The following is a 16,230-nucleotide window of genomic DNA, read 5'->3' as shown; positions in this document are numbered from 1 at the left end:
ATACAAACAAAGTTCTTTTTAAAATCCCTGATCGAATTCGTGCATAGGTTGTTTGGTTTTATGGCGTATGAACTGTTTTTTGAGTTAAGTAATGTCAAATTTTAGTGTAAGTTGTTATGCTCCAAATTTTTTATATCTTCAAATATTTATTCATGGTGTTTGGTTTGGTTGTTTTGTTTTACCGCGTATCAACACCTTCGAGGATATTTAATGTTAAAAACTGGTCATTTTGGTAAAAGTTTTTATGTTTCAAGTTTACCTTTTTGGTGTTTGTTTTGATTATTTTGTATAAGAAAATTGTTGTTTCTGACTTTGCAGAACATGATTGAGTTTTGCAAAGTGAAAAAAAAAACAAAAAAACAATCACTTCAATGGTTGATACATTTTAAGTCAGGAAACCGGTATCTTCAACGAGCCTGATCGAGTAGCAGTAGAGAATTAAAATTGGAAAAAGGATTCTAGATATAAGATTTAGTGTCATTTTATTTTGATTTCATCACTACTAGCAACAAGCAAAATTTAATACAACATCCATGAACAAAAAAAATTTTTTTTTCTCACCTAAAAACGTCGGCATTTCCTAGGTGTTCAGTGAAATAAGGGAGTAAGCCAGTCTGTTTCATATTTTGCCATACCTTAAAAAGATATAAAACCATTTTACTAAGCTTAGGAAAAAAGGAAATTCAAGGGAAGCAATTTTGTAGAAAAATAGAGTTATACCCCTTGATTTCCAAAATATTAAAACCGGCTGAATAAAAATGTAGATACAAAATAAAATAAATAAATAATAATAAAATAAATAAAAAATAATAAAATAAATAAAAAGTAAATTTATTAAAAAATAAGTAAAATAATAATAATAAAAAAAAAATACATAGGTACTCATGCAGTAGGTGTATCAGAAATTTGGAGGAATTTTTGACATCCCTAACAGAAAACTACAAATAAAATATAAAAAAACTCGTAATTTCTCTTTTTAAAGTGAGGTTTTCTTTTTCTGTATGAAATATATTCCCAAAATAAACTATTAAAGTTGTTTAAAAAATAATAGAAATATTTTTTTTTTTTTTAAAACAGTGTTTACAAAATGCCGGCATGCCTTCATGCAGCCATTTTTTTACGTAATAAAATCAATAGAATTTTTTCAAGTTTTAAACTTTAAAAATCAATCAAAATTTTTCTATGGGTTCAATTTTTACGATATTTTCAGGGTCAATGTGAAATTTTATGCTCTTTCCAATAGACTAAATATAATATTTTAGAGAAACGTTTTTTTTTTCAAATTCACCCTCCCATTTTTAAATGTCTATTAAAATTTTAATAATTAATTTATGTACCAAAGTTTTAAATATCACAAATTGAAGATAAAAGATCAATAAAGAAAATATTCTAATTTAAAACAAAAAAAAAAATAGTTTTTTGGAAATTTACCTGTAAAGTCCAAAGTGTAAAACTTTTTTTGTTGTTTTGAAACCACATAGATTTTTTTGTTTTTTTTTACATGAAAGCTCATGTTATGCTTACATGGTCAAGTAAATACCAAACACTGACGGCAAATATTTCTATTTCATTGAATGTTTTCTCTTTTTAGATATAAAAAAAAAAAAAATTAGTCGATAAAGAAGTCTTAAAATATATCAATATCAATCAAAAACTCGTGTATTTCATTAAAAGAATTTTAAAAAATTTTAAAAAATCAACAAAGCGGATTTTTTGTTCTAGGGGAAAAACTTATAAGTGAATGTTCGTATCCTTTTCAACTACAGAAGATGAAAAATACTAATTTTGGTTAACACACGCAATAAAAAAAGAGACATTATTTATGTCTCTAGAATGAATCCGTACTTCATAAATTTAATTTTAGCAGCAGCTATTTACAGCTTTGCGTAAAACATGTGAAAATGCGATTTTCTATAACCCTCGCTTTAAAAAATGCTTTTATTTAAAAAATACATGGAATTTAAAATATGAATATGGATAAATTCTTAACAAAGAAGAATGGAACTACCCATTTAATAGCATATTTTTTTTAAGTAAGTGATTTTTTGGCATTTATATATATACATATATTTATAAGCAAGTCAAAATATATTGATTTTCTTTATATTTTTTTTTAAAAGAAAACCGCTTAAAAAAAAACAAATATTGCATAATTTGCTATTAAAACTGTTATTTTTTTTTTTTTAAATTTGGTTTTTGCTCCTTTAATTGAAAAAAAAAATTACGGTTTGAATTACATTTTTCAAGTAGTACTAAGCTTTGAAAGATAGTAAGTTGAATTATTAAAGTTCTAATCATCATTTTTAATGGCTACTTCTGATACACCTACACGCTAACTACTCATGCAGCTTTTGAACCAGATTTCTGTGACGTTGGCTCAAGCTCGACCACCAGCTAATAAGAACCGCTGAAACAAGTTGAACACTAATCAAATGCTTAAACGTTAGGAATAAAAAAAATAAAAATTTAAAAAAAAAATCTTTAAACTTTTCTTAAAAAAAAAAAAATCAAACAATCTCAACTTTCACAAAAAAAAAAAAAAAGCGTTCACATATTTTTGCTTAAAGTTCTTGAAAGTTAAAAAAAAATAAAAATTAAAAAAAAAAATCTTTAAACTTTTCTTAAAAAAAAAAAAAAAATTAAACAATCTCAACTTTCACAAAAAAAACAAAACAAAAAAGCGTTCACATATTTTTTCTTAAACTTCTTGAAAGTTAAAAAAAATAAATAAAAATATTTTTTAAACTTAAGGTAGTTTTTTTTGTTTGCTTTGATTGTTAATTATTAAAAAAATTAATTAAAAAAAATTTTTTTTTTTAATAAATAAATAAATAAATATATAAAATAAGATCTCCATCATTTAGTGAAAAGCTTACATCTCTAGAGAAAAAAAAAAAAAAAAAAAAATTTGCAAAACTTACTTTGTGGGGATATTGCTGTGCTACTTGGGTCACAGTTTCAACACACACAGCGATTAAATCCAGAGGAGGAGACGTTAGTCCGGAAAATCTACAAGCAAAAAAAAAAAAACAGATAATAACTACGTTAAAATATTGAAAACCTGATTCACAAAATACAAAATTTATTAATTAAACTTTTCCTCCAACTCTCACTTCCTTTATATTTTTGTCCTTTTGTTCTCACATTTCTGACAAAAAGGGAAGAATTGCTGCCTTCTAGGTCAGAATCTTTCCATCTAACACCTATTGTTTGGTTGGTTGGTTGATTTTTAACCTTGAAGTCATATTTGTTTTCGTTCATTACATAAAGTCGCTTTATGCCTTGTCTAGAGCGATTTCCATAAAAAAGTTGTGCTAATATTATGCCCCCCTCCTCCTTTCAAAGAAACTGAAATTTGAATGATGTCCAATACCCATTATTAAATTTTCACATAAATTCAGGGATATCGCAATCCTTTTTTTTTTCTAAAGGGCTCCCAACTTTTTTTTACTTCCTTTGCATAAATTAAAACTAAATATAGCCCATATTTTGACCACTCATACCCATCAGCTATATTCTAAAATTCATACTGATTGGCTTGGTGGGAAGGCTTATATAGTCACCCATAGTATGTTATATTTTCGTGTTTTTTTATTCGTTCTTTTATTTTTGAAATTTTTGTTGGGGTAACGACGGAGTTGACATATAATAATGAAAAACTGCTGAATATTCTTAGTATAGCAGGTGTGGTCAAACCGAACTTCATGTCAACCCTGGCAAAGCTGGGTATCCATTTTAGTGTATATATATATATATATATATATATATATATATACTAGACTACCTGTGATCTGTTGGGTCAGTATGTTATATTAGCTATGGAATTCATGTATAAGTGTGACACTTGTGACATAAAGAAAATAGGTTTTTTTGACATAACAGAACCATTTCTATGAAAATATATTAAAATAAAAAATTACGGACGGATCACTCAAACATGAAAAAAAAAAATCCTGCCTATTCGTGTAAAGTTAACTATTTTTCTGAATAATCGCTCAAAAGTAAACATGATTTTCCTACGAATCGAACGCCGACGAAAATCATTTAGCAGCAAAAACACACATGAACATACCGATGAGAAATATAAGAATGAAAAACCCATATTGGAATCCTTCAACCAAGTTATAGAAACTTAAAATCTAAAAAAAAAAAAAAAAATAGTTGATAAAACCTGAAGCAAAAAAATAAAACCTAAATAAATAAAACAAAACTAATATTGAAACAGATTAGTAAATGTGTCAACAAATTCACCGTTCTCACACAACTATTTTGTATCTAGAAATGTAAACAAAAATAAAAAAAGAAGGAAGGAAAAGGGATGGATAGAGAGTAGTAGTAGTAGTAGTAGTCTTAGCTTTACTACAATTGTTCTTATGTTTGTCAACGGGTTAAAGTTGTTGTACGAAAATAGCAACAGTATAGTTGTAATAAAGAATAGTTGCAAAACACCCCCACTCTTCGCATGTTAAATAATAATTTCAAAATAATAACGTTAATATTTCAGTGCGCAGGTCAAAATCTGCAAAAGAAGCGATTTGTGTTTATTTGTTTACATTGTTATGGGTTAATGTTTATGCGCGTATGCGCAACCGAATGTCATAAACCGGAAAGTGGGTTACATCACTCGTTACAAGGTCATGGGAGTGTTATAATTATATAGATATATATACTAACTGGCAGCCCAGCGTTGCCCAGTCATACAATACACTTAAACACATGATATTTTAATTTATGCAGAATGCATATGTATTATTATAGAATCAATCCTCTATTGATTATTATATATTACGAAGAATATTTTGCCCGTGGGACTAACTTGCAAAAAAAAAAAAAATATCGTTCATCAAATTTCCTGTGTTTGTTTACAATATCACATCAGCTATATCACATCATATTTGGGCTTGACGACGAATGCCCTGGAAAAGTAACTTCTGATTAATGTTTAGTTTTACAATATGCAAACAAAGAAATGATTTGCGGAGATTTTAAATGGTATCCCTTTTATCATAAATTGAACTCATTGATAAAAAAAAAAATTAAAATAAAATGGAGAGATATACCTGGGCTTGAACAGGTGATCATTCGATAAGCTATCTCTCCAGATTATAATAAATCTGTTTTTTTTAGGAAGAAATGAATTGCTGAAATTTTATTATCTCCCTTGCTGGTGTATGTAAAATATTTCCTTGTAAAAATTATTTTTTTATCTTTAAGAGAGAAAAGCTATTTTTAAGATCGGATTTTTTTAATAGTAAGGCTGACTGGGATAGCTTCCGTACATTTATATCTGATCTACCTCTGCATTCCATGTTTAAAAAGGATGTGTCCTCTATAGTATTAGACCTAACTGAATGGTTAATTGTAGGTATTGACCATTTCATACCCTCTAAAAAGTTTCAGCAAAAACCTAACAGCCAGCCATGGTTCTCTCCAGAATGTGCTGCTGCCATTGCGCACAGAAATCACTTTTTCCACTGCTTCAAACGTAATAGATGTATGGAAACTAAAGCCGTTTTCAGGACTGCCAGCAACCATTGTAAGAAAGTAATAAGGAACGCAAGAGAGTTGTATGCTCAATCTGTTAAGTCCAAAGTAGCTGAGCAGCGGCTTGGTTCCCACCAGTTTTGGCAAATAGCAAACAGAATCCTGAACAGAAGCGTGTGCTCCATCCCAACTATTATCAATGGACCTGAGGTAATCTCGTCAGCATCAGACAAAGCCAAACTCTTTGTCAAGAACTTTGCAGCTAATTCTACCCTTTGCGACCAAGACCGCCAACCCCCAATATTTCCTCCTGTATCAGAAAACACGCTATGTGATATACGTATATCTGCACGTGATGTTGCCAAGCTAATCAAAAACCTTGATTCCAGTAAAGCAACTGGCCCTGATGGTATTCCAATTATAGTACTCAAAAAACTTCAACCTGAACTAGCGCCCATACTTACAAAACTGTTTAAACGTTGTCTTAAGGAGAATAGTTTCCCATCTCCCTGGAAAATCTCATCAGTATGCCCTGTATTTAAGAATTCAGGTGATCGCTCATCCCCCTCTCAGTACAGGCCAATAAGTCTCCTGTGCGTCATGAGTAAGTTGCTAGAATCTGTGTTAAATACAGAAGTAATCAAACATCTCAACAAAAATAACCTTCTTAGTGACACTCAATATGGTTTCCGTTCTGCTAGATCTACAGCAGATGTCCTTACAGTTATATCGCATAGGATTAGCAAATCTCTCGACGGTGGCAATATTCTAGGGCAATTGCTCTTGACATATCTAAAGCCTTTGATAGGGTATGGCATAAAGGTTTACTTCATAAGATCGCTAGCTATGGTATAGCTGGAAAAGTCTTCTCAATTATTTAATCATTTCTTTCTGATAGGTTCATAAGAGTAGTAGTTGAGGGGCAAAAATCAGAAGCTCACAGTATTAATGCCGGTGTCCCTCAGGGATCCATCCTGGGCCCAACTCTTTTCCTGATCTACATTAATGATCTTCCAAATCATATCCTTACATCATTTGTAGACATTTATGCTGACGACACTACCATTTATGGTACCACATCTAAGACAGTAAACGACCAAGTTCTCTCCAATTCTCTCTCCTCTGATCTTGAGCACGTAGTACAATGGGGAAAGGAGTGGCTGGTTACTTTTAATGCATCTAAAACCAAGCTTCTCTCTTTACATCATCAACATTCTAATTCACATTTGTCATCAATTGAAATGAATGGCTCTCGTCTTCAGGAGGCCTCAAGTTTTGACAAGCTTCTGGGCTTGACCATTACTCCTGATCTTAAATGGAACACGTATATCAAATCTGTTGCCAAGGCCGCTGGAAAAATGGTGGGATCTTTCTATCGATCCAGTAGATATCTCACTGCTGATACTATTCTCTACCTATATAAGAGCCAGGTACGTCCAAGGATGGAATACTGTTGCCACATCTGGGCAGGAGCTGCTAGAAAGGACTTGTCCTGCCTTGATAGAGTTCAAAATAGACTTCGTAGCCTCGTAGGAGATGTCCTTTTCTCCTCCTTGCAACCTCTATCTCACAGAAGAGATGTTGCGAGTTTGTCTCTGATGTATCGTTATTTTCATGGAAAGTGTTCAACTGAGCTTCAATCTATGGTCCCCCCTCGCCAAACTTTCACAAGAAACACTCGTCTAGCTGTAAACACTATCAATAATTTCCCCCACTCTTTATCTGTGCCTAAACCTAAACGTAGATTCCATGAACAAAGCTTCTTTCTTAGAACTGCACGCCTGTGGAATTGTCTTCCGTTTTCCTGCTTTCCAGCTGACTACAATATGGTTGTGTTCAAGTCTAAGGTAAATAAGTTCTTGATGAGCCGTTCCATATAAGTTATTAAATTTACCAAATTTTCATTACTAATGATTACTATATTGACCAACTTCTACTGTACACTCTTTAACCCTTATCCTTGAGTGGCCTCTGGGCCTTGATAATGTGGTGATGCCTTTGTAAAAAAAAAAAAAAGGTGTCAGATAAATTTCCGTACAAAACATACTGAAGAACACTGCCAAACATATCTAAGAACACTGCCAGACATATAAATTACCTTTGCGTGAAATTTGCAAAAGATAGGTTCCGAAACAGCTGAGCCTATTAAGAAGGAACTCACACATAGTAGATACGTTTACTATTCTATAAAAGTCACTTTGTTTGTTTGTGTGAGAGTTGCCTCCTCATAGGTTCTGAAATAGCTGAGCCTATATCATGCAAATTTCACACAAAGATAATTTATATTTCTGGCAGTGTTCTTAGATAGGTTTTAAACAGAAATTCATCTGATAAGTATCGAACATCAAAAAAATCTGATCTTAAAAATTGTAACGGGAAGTGTCACGCGCATCACGTTGTGACACAAGAGTCACGGCAACAGATCGTCCGGTGTCCCGTCACAAATAGTCTTTCTTTCTTATAGATAAAAAAAAAAAAAAAAAAAAAGAAGAATTTCTGCAGGAGAATAGTTTACATTGCACCGGTGTAACTATTGTAATGTAAAATATTGGTGCTGTTTTACAATAGTGCAAAGGGAGACAATTCTCGTTTACTAAAAGATTCGTTCATTTTTTTTCATCTCATAATTTAGGACGTGATATATTTTTTATTAAATAAAAAAAAAAAAAAAAAAAAGCTGCGACGATTCCTTTTTAACGTAACAAAGTTGATAACAGTAATAATAAAAAAAATATAGTTTTTACTCGACTATTAGGAGAATCGTTTCCGTTTTCATATAATTTATGATGCTAAAACCAACGAACAAACAATATTTCCATTAGATGAAAACATTTAAAAATAAAGCTGTGGCAACTTTTTTCTTTTTTTTTTTTTTTTTTGTTAAATCAAGAAGTAAATGTTATGGTAAGTTTTTAAAAAAATAGTTTTTAACCGTAAAAAATACAAAGAATGAAGCTTTTAAAGATGCAGCGACTTTTTTTTTTTTTTTTTTTTTTGTACTGCAACAATGAAAATGTGACAATACTTGTGGAGAAATTGTAACCATCGCCGGTGTAACGTAAAATATTGGTGCTGTTTTAAAATTTGTCACTGTCCAGAGGGAGACAAGTTTCATTCATTTTTTTTTTTCATCTTATAATTTAGGACACGCAATTTTTTTAAAAATCAAAACATTTAAAAAAGAAAACTGCGATTTTTTTTTTTTTTTTTTTATGTAACAAAGTTGATGAAATTAATAATAAAAAATGTAGTCTTTATGTGACTATTAAAAGAATCGTTTTTGTTTTCAGGTCACAATTTGCGACGCTAAAACCAACAAACAAACAATATTTACCTTAGATGAAAACATTTAAAAATAAAGCTGCAGCAACTTTATTTATTTTATTTTTTTTAAATATATTGGTGTTATTAATATTATAAGCTTTGTTTAGTAAAAAAAAAATAAAATAAAAAAAATAAATGAATAAATAAAAAAAAAAATAATAAAAAGCCCGCCACAGCCTTTTTTTTTTTTTTTTTTTTATCTCTGTTGTATTAGAAAGTTTTGTTAAAAAAAAAAAAAATTATAATTTCCTATCGTCGCATTTAATTTCTTAGTAAGTCGTAAAAAAATGTAGAAAAAAAATTATAAAGACTACATTTTGTATTATAAAATTTATTTACATTTCCTTTACAACTATCGCCGCATTTTCATTGTTTTTGTAAAGGTATTTTTTTGTTTAAACAAAATACATTTCCACTCGGATTTAAATAAAAATAATTAGTTCATTATATTCCGCGATCATTATTTGATAAATACTGAATATTTCATTGAAATCGGTTAATTTCCTGATTTTTGGTGAATTTTTTGGAGGGGTCAAAATGTTTATACATTTTAAGCATCGGCATTCATTTTGCATGTACCTATATAATACTATTTGGTATGGACCCGACAATGGAAGACCAGTTAAGAATGAAGACCAGGATTTAGAAAACCAACAAATCCAACCTCGATTGCTTTTTGGAGCCTGTAGAACAGTGGTTGGTTGTTTTTGTTTTATGACATATCAACCCTTTTCGGGTTATTTAATGCAGAATCCAAAGATTTTGAAGAAAATTTTTTTAATAAAGTATATTTGTTGATTTCATGTCGGTTTCTATTTAACCCATAGTTGGGACCCTAACAGGTACTACCACTCCGGGTCAGAGTGGACCTGGGAGCAATTGTAATTAAAGGGTGGCTCCATACTCCCCAAAGCCCACATTATATTCTGCAGTCATTATTTGATAAATACTGAAAGTTTCATTTAACTTAGTTAATTCTCTGATTTTTTTTTTTTTTTAAATTTTTTTTTTATTACATTTTCACCCCAAACAAGGCAAATTGCCACTTTGGTGTAGAGGGCTACTATCAGGGGAAACAACTACTGGGGTACTATGTAGGGATTTGGGGAGCAAGGTGTCGGTTCACGTTACACTTGAACTTCTGCACGTCAGTACTGTTGGGGAAGCAGGGACCTGGAATGGAATTCCAGAGTCTTGCGGTTCTGGGGAAGAAACTATTGGAGTAAAAAGATCTTTTACATCTAGGGATCTCTACAGTGTGGGGGTGGGATCTAGTAGCCTGTCGGGTTTGTCGAGGGTGCTCGCGTCGTGGGGGCACAAGTGATTGCAGTTCGTCAGAGCACTCACCACTAAAATACTTGTAGAAAAGGCAGAGGGATGCAACATTTCGTCGATGGGACAGAGGCTGAAGCCTAGATGCCAGTTCAGGGCCTATCAGGTTTGTGACTCTCTTTTGAACCTTGTCAAGGAGCGAGAGACTAGTAGCAGATGCACCAGCCCAGATGTGACAGCAATACTCCATACATGGGCGAATGGTGGCCTTATAGAGGTACAGGATACTTTCGGGTGTTAGTAGTTTTCTAGCACGGTAGAGAGAGCCTACCTTTCTTGCAGCGGCCCTGGCAATGCCTTCAATGTAATTGTTCCAACTCATGTTTCCTGTGAACGTTAGGCCAAGGTAGGTAGGTAAGTTTTTGTTTAACGGCACATCAACCCTATAGGTCATTTCATGCCATAAAAGGTGAAGAGAATATTCTTCATTTGAGACTTTGGCCAGTGGTTTGCTTTATTTTCAAATAAGTTCCAAAAGTTTAATTTTTCTCAGGAAATCTAATATTTTGTAAGGTGTTTCTTTTTCAAATATTGTTTTAAGGTTTTGTTCCTTGAAATATTTTGTACGAATATTTTCATATTTTTTACATTTCATTAATATGTGTTTAATGGTTAGTGGTTGTTGGCAGATTCTGCATTGAGGGATACCTTCTGCTTTCAGAAGGTATTCATGTGTTAGTCTTGAATGACCAATTCGGATTCTGGTGAATATAGTGTCTACTTTTCGTATTGGTATTATGGTTCTCTCTTGCCCAACATTTGGGTGTATTTCTTTAAGTTTGTTGTTTAGTTGTTCGTCCCATAGTTTTTGCCATTTTGTTTTTATGTAGTAGTTTATTTTATTTTTCCTATCCGTGTATGGGATTTTTCTGTTTGAAGGCATCAGCTTTGTTGCTTCTTTAGCTAGTTTGTCAGCTTCTGTATTTCCTCTTATGCCGACATGACTCGGTATCCATGCTAGTACTATTGTTTTATTATTCTTTATTTGGTGTTGGTATGTTTCTATAATTTCCAGGATGTACGGGTGGTTTACTTTCCCTCCTTTCAATGCAATTAAGCTGGACATGGAGTCACTGAAGATAAGGAATTTGTTTTCACTAGACTCCTGGACCAGTTCAAGAGCCATCTTAATAGCCTGTAACTCTGCAGTGTATATAGAGGCACCATCTGGTAATCGGATTTGCTTGTGTGCATTATGCATTTTTGCTGCTGCTCCTACTTTTCCAGTTATTTTTGAGCCATCTGTATAGATGGTTTTGTATGTGGAGTATTCATCCCTGAGTTCTAGGAATTTGTTTTGATAGGTTTGATTGCTAGTCTGTTTTTTGGCCATTTTGATAGTCATGTCAATGTATGGTTCTGTGATTGTCCATGGTGGAGTATTATGAATTGTGTAAGTTTGTATGTTTTTTGGTTCTTCGTATCCTTCTATAATAGCCTTTTTAAGGCGATATCTCAAAGGTTGAGCAGCTGTAGTTCTGCTGGTATAGAAATTTTCATACATTGACGTATATACTTTTTCGTGAGCAGGATTTTCTGGTAAACTTTTCAGTTTCAATGTATATTGGAATGAGAGTTTTTCCCATCTCAGGTGAAGGGGGAGTTCATTAGCTTCTGTGTGTAGGCTTAGAATAGGTGATGTTTGGAAGGCTCCTAGGCAGAGTCTGAGTGCTTGATTTTGTATTGGTTTCAATTTTTCTAGGTATGATTTCCTTGTTGAACTGTATATAATACAACCATAGTCCAGCTTTGGTCTTATGATTGCTCTATACAATAGGAGCATGGTTTTACTGTCTGCTCCCCAGTTTGTGTGGGATATTATTTTTAATATGTTTAATGCTTTCTGGCATTTCTTTTTTAGTGCATCTATATGTGGCTTGAAATTGAGTTTATTGTCCAGGATCATTCCCAGGTATTTGGTTTGCTGTGCCACTGGTATTGTGTTGTTATTTATTTTCAGTTGTGGGTCATGGTGATATCCTCTCTTTTTGCAAAAGTGTATGCATACTGTTTTAGTTTTGGAGAGGATAAACCCATTTTCATTTGTCCATTTTTCAATTTTATCAAGGCACTCCTGCAATTTCCTTTCTATTGTTTGCATGTTAGGGGATGAGTAGCTGATTGTAAAATCGTCTACAAAGAGGGCTTTGTCAATGTCTGTAGTCACTGCTTTGCTGATGTTGTTGATTTTTAGGAGGAAGAGTGTAACTGATATTATGCTCCCTGGGGCACTCCCATCTCCTGTCCGTATACCTCAGACATCTCTCCCCCGAGGCGTACCCTAAATGAGCGACCCCTGAGAAAGTTTTGTATGAATATTGGCATCCTTCCTCTGATTCCAAGGTTATGTATGTCCCTCATAATGCCGTATTTCCATGTAGTGTCGTATGCTTTTTCTAAATCAAAGAATACTGACACCACATGGTGGTTTCTAATAAGGACGTCTTTAATGTAAGATTCCATTTTGACCAATTTATCCATTGTGTTCCTTTCTTTTCTGAAACCAGATTGATATTTGTCATATATTTTATTTTTTTCTAATATCCATACGAGTCGATCGTTTATCATTCTCTCCATGATTTTACAGATATAGCTGGTTAGAGAGATAGGGCGGTAGTTTGTTGGATTTGTGGGATCTTTATCAGGTTTTGGGATTTGTATGATCGTGGACTCTCGCCAAGCGTTAGGAAAGTAGCCTAAGAGCCAGATATTATTTAGTATATTCAGGAAAGTGTTTAATGAGGTTTCTGGTAGTTGTTTCAGAAATTGGTAGTGTATCTCGTCCGGTCCAGTAGCAGTATCTTTGCTTCTATCCAGAGCGTTTTTAAGTTCAGATATTGTGAATGGTAAATTGTATTTTTCTGTATTGTTTGAGCTGAAGTTCAGCTTTCTTTCTTCTGCTTCTTTTTTGTAGTTTTGGAATGTTAAGCTGTGGTGTTTGGGAGAGGAGTTTTTATTTAGTTGCTCAGCAAGTAGATTTGCCATATCCTTTTTTTCCGTGCATTTTCCACCATCCGGGTTTTTTAGGTGTATAATGGGGTGTTGGGTTTGCTTCCCATTTATCTTCCTCACCATGTCCCATACTTTCTTGCTAGGTGTTTTATTATTTAATTTAGATACATAATCTTGCCATGTTTCTCGTTTAGCTTTTTTGGTTATTTGTCGTGCTTTTGCACGAGCTTGGCGGTAGAGCTCTAAGTTTATTGAGGTTGGGTTTAATCTGAATTTTTTTAGGGCTTTTTTCCTTTTCTTAATTGCTTCTTTACACTCTTTTGTGAACCATGGTTTGTGCTTGCTGTTTTTCTTTGAAGTTTTAGGGATTGTTTCTTCGGCTATTTTTATTAATCTTTGTGTAAATGTTGCTATTGGGTCAGGTTCCTGGAGTATTTCGTTATTTATTTGTGTTTGGCAGAGATTTCTGAATGTGGACCAGTCAGCTCTCTTTAGTTGCCGTTTTGGTACTATGTCTTCTATTGTGGGTTTATTTGTTTTAATGAAAATTGGGTAGTGGTCACTACCACACTGTTCTTCATGGATATCCCAATTGAAGTCCATGTAGATAGTCGGAGAGCTGAGTGTCAGGTCTATAGCTGAGGTTGTTCCTGTAGATGGATGTAGGTAGGTGTGTTTGCCGTTGTTCAGTATACACATGTTTGTGGTTTCTAGTATGGATTCTATTATATTTCCATTATGATTTGGTTGTCTGTCTCCCCAAAGGTTGCTGTGCGCATTGAAATCCCCTAGGATTAATGATGGTGCAGGAAGTTGTTCGATTATTTGATTTATTTGAATTTTTTTAAATTTATATTTTGGTGGAATGTAGATTGAGCAAATTGTGATAGTTTGGTGTAAGGTAGCTCTTACTGCTATGGCTTGTAGTTCTGTGTTTAAAATGAGTTTTTCATGGGGTATTGTTTTCTTTAACAAAATGGTTGTACCACCTATTGGTCTATGGTCTATATGTGATAGGTTGATTTTGTTATATACTTCGTAGTCTCTAAGGGAGAGGTTTGAGTTTTCCTTCATTAGAGTTTCCTGTAGACATACGATATTTGGGTTGTGATCTTTAATTAATCGTTTTAATTCTTCATAGTTGGATTTCAATCCTCTACAGTTCCATTGTATGGCTGTTATATTTTGAGTTCTTTTATTTTGTTCCATTTTATTTGTCTAGGGGTGTTTTGTTTTCTACTTCCATTTCCTCCAATGTTTCTTCGTTTCCTTCTCTTGAGGTAGATTCGGATCTGGATCCTGGTCCTTCCCTAGTTCCTGCTTTATTGGGCGATGATGGTGTTGCTTCGCTTGGCTCTTCATTTCTGCTGTTAGGAGTTCGGGAACTGGAGTTTGCTCGGGACTGTGTATCCATTTTGTTTTGTTTTTTTTTTTCCTTTTGTTTGGACAGTGATTGGTGTTGTGTTTTTTTGGGGGGGGCTTGCTTCGTTTCTCCCTTCCTCGACTTCCATTTCCAGGGAGTCCATAGATTTATCTGTCATTTGAGAGTTTTGTAAAGGGTCTTTTCCTTTTGTATTTGATCTAGATCTGGATATTGAATTTGATCTAGATCTTGGTTTTGATTTTGGTATAACTTCTGGTGTTCTGGGCTCTTCCAACTTCTTAGTTTTATTATTTTTCTCACCGACATTTTTATTGGTGTTTTCATCCTCAACCTTTCTCAGTAGTTGAAATCTATTTTGAGTGTTCGTTTGTTGTGTGTCTTGTTTTTTATTTGTGGTTATTTCTTTACTTTTTGGTTGGGGTTTTGTTTGTGAGTTTATAGTTGTGTTTTGGTTTATTGTTGAAGTATTGTTTATTGTATTACATTGAATGGTCATGATTTTTTTAAATTCTCCAAGTAAACTTTTTGTTTCATTTAAGAGCTTCGTGATAATGTCAACATTGCTATTGGAGTTTGATGCTATTGAATGTTGGTTTGAGTTATTGAAGTACTGTATATTTTTTTTTGTTATATCTGCATAGTTGGAGCTTTCTATGATTTTCCTAGCTTCGTTAAATGAAATGTTATTTGTGTACTTTGTTTTGAGTATTGCTCTTTCTTTTTTCCAGATTGGACAGGTTTTTGAGTTTGCGTAGTGGTTTTCCTGGCAGTTTGCACATTTAGGTTTTTTTTGGCAATCCTCGTGGAAGTCTTTTTCACCACATCTTATGCATGTTGGTGACCGTGAACATCGGTCGCGATGGTGTCCATATTTTTGGCAGTTATGGCATCTTAGGGGGTTTGGGATGTATGGCTCAGTGTTGACTGTTAGGTAACCAATTTTGATTTTTTGTGGGATTATTGGTGTGTTGAATGTCAGAATGTATGTGTTGGTGAGTATAGTTTCAGAATTTTTCCTTATTTGGATTCTTTGTACATCTGTGACGTTTTGGGATCTAAGGTTGTCTTTTATTTCATTTATGGTACATAATGCAAGTTCAGAGGTCTTGATGACACCTTTACTTGAATTTAGTGTCTTGTGAGGATAAACTTTAATGGTTTTGTTGTCAAAAGTTTTCCATTTTAGCAGTTCCTCAGCTTGCTTTTTATTCTTTATTTGTGTTAATATTGTGCCATTATTTAGTTTTTTAACCGATATAGGTTTAATACTTTGTGAGAGTATTTTTTCGATTTTAAATGGAGAAGTTTTGGTTATGGGTTGTTCACTGGTTGATTCCAATGCTAGAAATGTTGGGAAATTCTCATTACTTGATATTGGTTCATTTTCAGAGTCTGAGTTTGAAGAATCTGATACTAAATCTCGTATTCTTTTTTTTTGAGGCTTGTTTGTATTCATAGATGGATTTCTTTTTTTTCATTTTTCCTGCTCCCCACCCGCCTCGGAGTCCTATTTGGGAAGTGTTGGGGGGGGATACCCTTTCGCCCCCAACCCAACAGGGATACAGGAAAAGTATACACTCCCTGCTGGTGGATCTAAGCATCTGTGGTTCTTCAATTTTTCTGAAGGCCTCGTTTTCAGGAAAAAATTCAGATTTACAGCCATGTTTTCTCCATTGTCCAGCACGTTGTTTGACCCTACAGCCACCGCTTGCTAAATCAGTTTGTATAATGTGGGGAGTGTGGGCGTATTTTCT

The 16,230-nt window shown here is 33.2% G+C and overlaps 2 protein-coding genes across 2 annotated transcripts in view; both read right to left on the bottom strand.

Annotated features, from left to right (window-relative positions):
* The window catches only part of LOC145268655 (nucleoporin NUP188-like), a 568,258-nt gene that overhangs the window by 109,117 nt on the left and 442,911 nt on the right, over nucleotides 1-16,230 (bottom strand). The window contains exons 22-23 of the mRNA XM_080124140.1: nucleotides 2,922-3,009; nucleotides 562-635 (exon numbers count right to left, since the gene is read on the bottom strand). Of these exons, the coding sequence (XP_079980266.1) occupies nucleotides 562-635; nucleotides 2,922-3,009 (162 nt within the window). The remainder of the gene's footprint in view (nucleotides 1-561; nucleotides 636-2,921; nucleotides 3,010-16,230) is intronic.
* LOC145268658 (uncharacterized) lies at nucleotides 10,490-12,392 on the bottom strand. Its single transcript, XM_080124144.1, has one exon. It carries the CDS (start codon nucleotides 12,239-12,241, stop codon nucleotides 10,601-10,603), a length of 1,641 nt encoding a protein of 546 aa, XP_079980270.1. The 5' UTR covers nucleotides 12,242-12,392; the 3' UTR covers nucleotides 10,490-10,600.

Source organism: Euprymna scolopes, chromosome 44 (genome assembly GCF_053919585.1).
Source record: "Euprymna scolopes isolate OS-2025 chromosome 44, ASM5391958v1, whole genome shotgun sequence".
Taxonomy (NCBI): domain Eukaryota; kingdom Metazoa; phylum Mollusca; class Cephalopoda; order Sepiida; family Sepiolidae; genus Euprymna; species Euprymna scolopes.
This window is presented reverse-complemented; position numbering and strand designations above follow the sequence as displayed.

What these genes read in the sequence shown, in the direction of transcription:
- LOC145268658 (XM_080124144.1), bottom strand. Translation starts at nt 12,241, where the DNA reads ATGCAAACAATAGAAAGGAAATTGCAGGAGTGCCTTGATAAAATTGAA.